The 9539-nt window shown below is 38.6% G+C and overlaps 1 protein-coding gene across 2 annotated transcripts; it reads left to right on the top strand.

The window, feature by feature from the left end:
* Window positions 1-6386: 6386 nt before the first annotated feature.
* BEX5 (brain expressed X-linked 5) lies at window positions 6387-8830 on the top strand. 2 transcript variants are annotated; one of them, XM_070604299.1, is made up of 3 exons: window positions 6462-6600; window positions 7721-7787; window positions 8221-8830. In XM_070604299.1, the coding sequence occupies exon 3, from the start codon at window positions 8248-8250 to the stop codon at window positions 8587-8589; it is 342 nt and encodes a 113-aa protein (XP_070460400.1). In that variant the 5' UTR covers window positions 6462-6600; window positions 7721-7787; window positions 8221-8247; the 3' UTR covers window positions 8590-8830. The 2 variants fall into 2 exon arrangements, with proteins under 2 accessions (XP_070460399.1, XP_070460400.1); XM_070604298.1 differs by lacking the exon at window positions 7721-7787 and having other exon boundaries at window positions 6387-6600.
* The last annotated feature ends 709 nt before the right edge of the window (window positions 8831-9539 follow it).

Genomic DNA, 9539 nt, shown 5'->3' with positions numbered 1-9539 from the left:
CAAAACATCAGAACAGAGACACAAATGATAAATAAAGAGAAAACTGAGAAAACCATGATAGAGAACCATCAAACTGAATTGGCAGTCAGAAATACATGGGACAAGAAACAGGGGAGCTACAGAACAATCAGAAAACAAGCAATAAAATGGCAGCATGAAGCCCTCATATATCAATAATCACTCTAAACATAAATGGATTGAATTCCCCAAACAAAAGACAGAAAGTGGCTGGATGGATTTAAAAAAGACCCAACAATATGCTGCCTCCAGGAAGTACACCTTATCTTTAAAGACAAACACAGGCTTAGAGCAAAGGAGTGGAAGACAATACTCCAAGCTAATGGCAAACAAAAGAAAGCAGGTTTTGCCACACTTATATCAGACAATATATATATATAGTAGACTTCAAGATAAAAAAGACAATGTGAGACAAAGGGGAGCAGTATATAATGATAAAAGAGGCACTCCACCAAGAGGATATAACACTTATAAAGATATATGCACCTAACAAAGGAGCACCAAAGTACATAAAGCAACTATTAATTGACATAAAAGAAGACATTAACAGCAACATGATAATAGTAGCGGACTTTTAAACCACACTTTCCTCAATGGGTGGATCAACAAGACAGATAGAGAGAATTCTAAGATGCTCCCCTGCCACAAGATTCCAGACACTTCGTTATTCAATCAAACACTAATCAAAGTACTTCTGTGATTTGATTTTGCACATATAATTAAAATTCTGGATGAGTTGCCTTAAAATGTTGAGATTATCTGGATGCATTTGACTTAATCACATGAGCCATTCAAAAGTAGACAATCTTCTTCAGTTGGTAGCAGAAGTGAAAGTCAGAAAAATTCCAAGTGTGAGAGGATTTGAAATAAGGGCAGTTCTCTTTTGCTGGGACTGAGGGGACCACATGGTAAGATATGAGCGCAACCTACAATTGCTGAGAGAAGTCCCTGGCTGACAGCTAGAAAGAAAACTGTGACTTCATTCCTATATCCCCAAGAAATTGAATTCTGCCAATAGCAAAAATGTGCTTGGAAGCAGATTTTTCCCTAGGTTTGTTGCTAGATGAGAACAGAGCAAACCAACACCTTGATTTCAGCCTTGTGATACTCAGCAGGAAACCTAGCCATGCTGTGCCTGATTTTTTGCCTATAGAAACTGAGAGATAATAAACGTTGTTCTATTTGCCTCTAAGTTTGTGGTAATTTGTTACACAGCAATAGAAAACTAATACAAGTTTTACCATATTTACTGACATGGAAATATGTTCAAATACACTGTTGGGTTAAACAACGAAAGCAAGTCTCAGAAAAATGTACATGGTTCAATTACAATATGTGCATATATACTATGTGTTATTTTTAGTAATGTATTTTAATAAAGCAAAGAGCTTTTGCAATGTGTTTAAGATTAAGAAGGACGTGATTAAGAATCACCTTTATTTCTACTACAGCAGGGAGATTTATCTTAAATCATTCTTATTAATATGATCAAGAAGAATTGAGTTTCGGGGGCTGGCCCTGTGGTCGAGTGGTTTAGTTCGCGTGCTCCGCTGCAGGCAGCCCACTGTTTCGTCAGTTCGAATCCTGGGCGCGGACATGGCACTGCTCATCAAATCATGCTGAGGCAGCGTCCCACGTGCCACAACTAGAAGGACCCACAACGAAGAATGTACAACTATGTACCGGGGGGCTTTGGGGAGAAAAAGGAAAAAAAAAAAAGAATTGGGTTTCAATAGCATTTGAATACTAAGCTTTCTTTAACAAAATTTTACTAAGCTTGAGAAACAGATGCTTTACATTAGCTGATAGAATTTTGAAAACAACAATAATTGTCGCACTAGTCATTACTGTATGACTTACATTACAAATTTTAAAGCATTTGAAATAACAAAAGAACAAATAATCTTTTATGACCATGAAATTTTTACAATTTTTAGCACTGGAAAAAAATTGTACTCACTTTTTTAAAAACTTATTTGAGCAGTGGACATTAGTTCCCTGTGTAGAGTAAATGGGAAAAACGTAGTGACTTTAAAACTTTATTTTTCTTCAAACTTTCATCTTGCTGTTAAACATAATTCTGTACTGTGCTTGAAGAAGAAACTCTCATTTATGATGTAATTCTTCCCTGATTTAATAAAGTTTTCCTGTACATAGTATATGCATAGAAAATTATTTCCAGTAATATACACCAATCTGCGTGGATTGTTTTATTTTTGAAAAACATCTCAATCGTTAAAAAAATATTTTAAAAAGAACAGTGACTGAGAAAAACCTGGAAGAAACGGAAATTACAGATCAATGAGTGGCGTGTGTGTGTGTCTGTGTGTGTTAAACAATTTCAGAGTTTACCAAAACAAATTGTTTGCTTGTACAGAAAACTTAGGGAAATGTATTCAGTTTGAAACTTTTCCCTTCAACCTAAAATTTTGTTCTTAAGTGCTACTCTGCTTAGAAGCTGTGTAACATCCTAAATATTAAAGAACAATTTTACGTATTAATTCACCCTTGCTTGAGCTAAGAAAGTATTCTTATATGTAAATATATACAAACTTAAATTTCTGAAATAATATATAGGAAACATTCACTTTCTACATTATACATATCTGTGTTACTTTATTTTTTAAAACCCAGTCATTAAGGACAATAAAGATATTTAAAAACAGAAGTTGAACTACACTAAGAATTAAAGGGAATAAGTCAGCAAATTGACAAGATTTTTTTTTGAGGAAGATTGGCCCTGAGCTAACATCTGTGCTCATCTTCCTCCACTTCTTCATATGTGGGACACCAGCCACAGCCCGACTTGATGAGCACTGTGTAGGTCTACACACAGGATGTGAACCAGCAAACCCCTAGCCACTTCACCAACAGGTTGGCCCCAAGATGATCTTTTTAAACCCATTAAAGTGTTTCCCAAATTTGCCTGATCTCTTATAAATTACCTGGTGTACTTCTTAAAATACAAACTCCCATGTCCCATCCCAGATCTACTAAGTTAAAACCTCCAGAGGATGAAAGTGTGTATCTAGGTGTTATTTAAATATCTAGGATGTCACCCAAGAAAAGGCAGATTAGGCTTACAAAAGAAAAACTTAAAAACACACAAAAGAAAAACAAAATTTTGCTGTTCAAGTGAAAAAAGTACAAAGCAACCACAAACAAGGACATTCACTGAAACTATGCTCAAAACAGAAAAAAGTAGAGAAAAATCTAAATGTGCATCAATAGGAAAACAAAAAATGAGTTACAATAAAATTATACAATGGAATACTATGTTGCTGTAAAAATAAATGACCTACATCTATATATATATCAACTGGATGAATCTCAAAAATGTGATTTGTAAGAAAAGCAGGTTGTGTGTTTGCGTATGCATACATATATATACATATATATAGACACCCACACATACATATATACACACACATTTACTTTAACTATAACTCTGTATGCAATTATATGTATATATATACATGCTTATATATTATTTAAAACTCTATACAGTATAAAAGCATGATGTATGCTATATTCTCCAACCTCATTTTGTATGATTCAAATATTTTATAAATTTATATGATTGATTACAACCTGTGTTGGTGAGGGTATGAACAAACAGACAACATTTTCGGAGGCCAATCTGCATATATATATTTATTGAAACAATATTGGTAGCTGTAAATATATGGAAATAATACTAATATGAAGCAACTGAGGATTGGTTAAATAAATTATGATAATTTGAACATTCTTGAGACATTAAAAACAAGTAGAGTAGTTAAATCATTATGAACCTGAAAATACATTTAAGCAAATAAAAAAACAAGTAGCAGAATGGTTAATGGTACACTATTCCATTAAAATAGATGAATAAATAAATTACATGAGTATGATAGAGAACATTTAGTAAGACTATACATTAAAATATTTATCTTTAAACATTCTAAGTTTATATATATATTTAAAATTTTATATAAGAAATCTCCAAAGACAAAAAAAAGACATCTTTAAGAAAATTTAATATGGAATGAATTGAACTAAATATTTTTAAATGACCATTTAGTCTTCAACTGACTCAATTGACTCTGATAAAATATGTCCTTCTACATAAAGAGAGAATGATAAAGCAAAGGTAGCAAAATATCAACAACTAGGGAACATAGTGCAGGGCGTGTGGGGTTCTTTGTCCTATTTTCAAAATCATTCTGTACCTTTGAAATTATTTCACAGTAATGTTCTTTTAAAAAGACCTCTTACATAAAAACTGGAGGCTTTTTTTGTTTCATTTTGGGTTTTGCCTATGACACGATTCCCAACCCCACCTGATATTACGAATTCTGTAAGGAACTTAAGCGCAGGTTCCCAGACCTGGCTCCAATCTACTGAACTAGAATCTTCAGATAAGAGTCTGGGAATCTTAATCTCAGGTGTCTGTTATGATGTAGCAGGTTTAGAAAACATTACTTGGTTGTCTTGACAAGAAATTTTTAAAAATAAAAGAAATAAGACAAAATGAAACAAAAAAATAAAACAAAACTTTAACAATACAATAAATCGGGTAATACTCAATGTTGATGGACACATGAGAAACAGGAATGCTCATTCCTTATAGATGCCAAATTGGCACAATATTTTTCGAGGCCAATTTCTATGACAATTAAAAGCATCCATAGTCATGTAGAGCTGGGATAGTTCCAGGAATTTAATACCCTCATATTAGTACTAAAAAAGTCTATGTACAAAGAAGTTCAATCAATATGGTCTCTCATAGTGAAAACTACAAACAGTCCAAATGTTCATAAATATGGGAATGGATGTATGTGTGTGTTCTTTATTTTGAAGGAAAACATTTGGACTGATTTAGAGTAAAATGTGAATAGTATCTTTCTTGAGGCAGAGATAAAGCTGATATTGTCCTTCTACCTTATCTGTATTTTCTAATTTTACTGAAGGTTTTTTTCTGGCACCTTGGGAGCTTGCTCAGCCCAGGCTTAAGACAACCTAGAAGTGTCATAGATTTTAACATTCCCAAGGTAGCATCCACCAATAAGAACCCATGTCTGTGGATATACACTCCAGTTTCCCATGGCCAAATTGGGATAATTCTGAGGAGCATTCTACATGGTACCTTAGGCTTAAAGGGTCCCGAGCAGCATTGGGCCAGTTACCTTTTGGCCATGTCTGTCTCCGGTACTACATTTTTAAAGAATGACATTTCTCATTCTATGATTATATACAAAATAACATTTCTTACATACTATTTACAATGGTTTTATGTCTTTTTATCTAAACATTTAGTTTAATTAGGTTTAAAATAGGAAGAAGGCACTTCACTTTTTTCCAAATGGCTAATCAATTACCTCAGCAACATTTCTTCAGTAATCTAAATTTTCCTCACCAATTCAAAATATTTCAATCAGATTACTGGTATTTCCCCATATTTGGGTTTGATAATTAGCTTTCTCTTCTGTTTTATTTGTTCTATATTTATTCTGGTATAATATTGTTTTAATATTGTAGCTTCACAATGCTGTCGGCATAATTTTCCCAAATTATTGTTCTGAATTGTTGGAAGACCTCAGTGTTGCTCTATTTTAGAGGCCATGATAGTGTCTTGCTGTAAAATGAAGTTGCACTAATATAATTTAAAGGAGACCATAAGTTTGTCACAGGCTCTCAAGATCCAAAAATCCACCATCAAAAATCTATTGGACTAACTGTCTCACCTCATGGAAACCCCTGCAGAGACCCTTTGCAAGGGGAACCACCAGCTCAGGTTTATATTTCAAAGTCCTTAAAAGGGAGAGGGGGGTGCAGTCTGGAGGGTCTATATTTATAGGATGATTCAGCACAGAAATAGGTTGCCAAAATTTTACAGCTAGAATCCTATTTTTTCAATTGAAAATAATTGTATTGTCTAATTTAACAACCAAAAAAGTGAATGCATGCTGATGAGAAACAAAACAAAAACAATCACACACCACTTCCAAAAAAATAAACAGAAAGGGAAATAATTAGGTGAAAGTTTTAAAAAAAGTCACTTCCTACCTAGTTTCCAGATTTCCTAACCTCGCCCCCCTCCCCCGCCCCGGAAATTCTGGGCTTTCTTTACTTGTTGAGGAGTGGAAGGGAAAGAAGTGGGCATTCAATGGTATAAAAGAGGAAGAAGCAATTCTTTAAAAACTCCAGCAGAAATCAGGGAAAAGGCAAATGCAAACTACAATATATTACGTCCTGTTTGGTCTCGAAGATTGCTAAACAGGAAAAAAAATAAATAAGGGATGGGAAGTAGCCTACGATAGTGGTGGGGAGACGGCCAGAATGAGGAGAAAAGTGGCCCCGCCCACGCTCCCGCCCCCCCTCTCCTGCCTCACTGCAGGTATGAACCATAATTGGGGATCTGAACTCACAGTGACGTGGCCCTTAGGAGACCTAGAACCAACGCATGGATTAGTCTCTCCTTCTACTTGTGGTCTGGTAGTCGTGTGTGGCTGCGCGCCGGCTCGCTATTTCCTTGAAGGCGGGCGAGCCTGTAAAACAGGGAAGGAAGAAGTCGTAGAAGCTGACCCGGATCCGTGGCAGGTTGGTGGGCGCTGACTGGGGTGGGGATGGCAGAAGGCAAAGACCAGAGCGGACTCAGGACTAGATTCTCTTTACCCCTTCCCTGACGCCCACCCGTTTGGTGCAAGAAATGTAGGGCTTGATTGGAGGAGATCGAGAGGGGCCAAGGGAGAGAATGAGTACCAGTTGGGATCTCCTAGGAGGTGGGCGATCGGGTGACGTCTGGAAGAGAAGGAGCAGAGAAGAGGACGGCGAGGGAAAGGCCTGATTCCTGCAGGGCAACGGGAGGGGCCAAAGGTGGTGACCCTGTGTTGGGGATAAGGGACACCGCACGCCTCCATTCCCGGTATCTTCACCCTCTGTCCATTTTGGAGCCGGAAACGGTGGGCTGCGGGAACCCAGGTTGAGGGCGGTTGCTGCAGAGGAGAAGGGCAGGGATTAGGTCTGGGAAGCAGGTCCCTTCTGCGCAGGGGGCAGTCGAGCAGGCGGACTTCTGACTGAGGGATGACAGATATAGGCGGGGAGCGAGAAACTGTTTCTGGTCCCTGCAAGTCGGTATAAGCGTGGGTGCTGCTTGCGGACCCTGGGGTAAGCATGACAAAGCGCTGAGACTGCAGCAGGACCAGGTTTGCAACGCCCACACTACCTCTTCGTTCTTCGTCCATCTTGATGCATTAAATAGGTGGCAACGGAAGGACAGTGGGCTCGAGAAAAGCCACTGGGTCCCAAAAGGTCCTGGAGGAAACCCAGATTGAAATTCCATATATACATATATATATATACATATATATATATGTTTAAAAAAGTGGCCACCCAGCACGTTCTTCTGACTCCCCCGCCCTGCAAATTGTCCATTTGCGTTCAAGAAATGGTAATTAGTCAACAGAAGGGGCGAGACAGTGAGGATAAGCAGCCTAAACTGGTTTTGGAAATAATCATCTTTGATTACAAAGCCTATTTCTGGAAGGCGGGGTGGTGTGTCACAGGGCGGGAAAAGAAGCCATGAGACAGGATAGGGGAGAAAGAGAAGGTGGCAACATTTGGCTAGCAGAGTATTAAATCAGCAATGGAGCTGGTGCCCCCGATACTGGTCCTTTAATCAAGTGATCAGTCCTGGGTATTGTCGCATTTCTGTCTGCAGGTCTTTAGGTCTGTTGGTGCAGCAGAATTCAAAGCTAAGAGAGGAAAATTGCTTCTGATCCCTGCAGGTAGGGGGGCTACCGAGGGCCCTCTAGTGTAGGGATATCAGGGATCAGAACAGAATCTGGGGAAGTGGCAGCCCTCCCTGCCCTAGTTAAGTCCGGCAGAAACCCAGCGAAGTCTTTAGAAACTGCTGCTTGTGGCTGGTGGGGGAAGAAGGGAGCAGTGGGACAAGCTCTCGGGCGCCCCTGGAGGACTTATCAGGATCCCTTGAAGCTGAGGCTTGGTCTCTCAACCACCGTCCCGCCCACTACCCATCCTAGCTTTTGGTGACAGGAATCGCCTAGGGAAAGTATTCTCAGGGAAAATTGTGGACTTTGGGGCAGGGCTGGGTCTGGGGCACCCCTGCTGCGAAGTCTCTCAGATGGGAAAACCTTTGCTAACAGAACTCTAAATCTTGTTGCAAAGCACTCAATCCCTCTTCTTGCTTTTTATCTCTAGGAAGAAGAAGCAGGGAAAAAACTCAACATGGAAAATGTCCCCCAGGAAAGCAAAGGAAGGGAGCAGACCCCAGTGCAGAATGAAGAAGAAGCTGGCCATTTGGGAGGTGGTGAAGGCCAGGAGCCTGGAGGAAATATTAGAGGGGGTTGGGCTCCACTTGCCCAGGATTTGAGAAAGGATATTCCCAACAGGCTTTTCAATAACATTGACATGATAGATGGAGATGCAGATGATATGGAACGGTTCATGGAGGAGATGAGAGAGCTAAGGAGGAAAATTAGGGAGCTTCAGTTGAGGTACAGTCTGCGCATTCTTATAGGAGATCCCCCTCACCATGACCATCATGATGAGTTTTGCCTTACGCCTTGAATGCTGAGGTTAATAATTATAAACCCCCTGCTTCCCAAACTTGCATTTCCTTGGTGTACTCTTTCATAGTAAAGTAAAGTAAAGAGATTCATAGTAATCTTTGGTGTTCTGTTATTTTTCTGACTGGAGATTTTGTTTTGACTTAGTCTGTAAGTTTTTTTGTCAGCAGGGGAGTTCCATCAACTTGCACGGAAAGATGTTTATTACATATTGTAAAGTTAATAAAGCAGTTTAAAAAGCAGTCTATAGATATACTATCTCATTTAAAAGTGTGCCTATTATCTATATATGTATATATACATCAGAATGTGTTTTTTTCTTATTTTCCTTATTTTTTATTGATTATCTGTTTTTTTATCATTTTTCCAAAATGAATACATACATGTTATATGTGTCAAAAGAAAAGTAAGAAGCAAACAACTTGCCTGTCAGTTTATAAAGGGAATAGAAACAATAAGTACTTGAGACACAATTTATACTTGAGACACAATTTAAAGACATATAAATCATATTACCTCTGGATCTCTTATAGAGAAGCACAAACCTGGTAATTATTACAGATATATTTCTTTAAAGTCAGCCTATCCATCTACAAAAATGAAGATAATACATGCTTTACAGGGCTACTGTGGGACTCAAATGAGGTAATGACTGAACTCTGTGGTGGGCCCTCTCCACACATGCAAGGCCCCAACCCTCTAGGTGCCCTTCATATTTAGGGAAGGACCTAAGGAGTATGCCTACAAGCCAGTCCAATTGACTGCCAAGTGGATGACACCTTCTATAACTGTGCTGCTGTGTCTCCCTTCCCTGGATAATACCATGACTGGTAGGCACTCCTTCCCCTTCTGCTAGGTTTTGCTCCCTCCACTGGTCCCCACCACTGCTGATGTGCTGGGGTCTTAAAGGTGACAAAGACTCATTGACTTTTGTGGAACCCTCAGTGATCT

This window comes from Equus przewalskii, chromosome X (genome assembly GCF_037783145.1).
Source record: "Equus przewalskii isolate Varuska chromosome X, EquPr2, whole genome shotgun sequence".
NCBI classification, from domain to species: Eukaryota; Metazoa; Chordata; class Mammalia; order Perissodactyla; family Equidae; genus Equus; species Equus przewalskii.
This window is presented reverse-complemented; position numbering and strand designations above follow the sequence as displayed.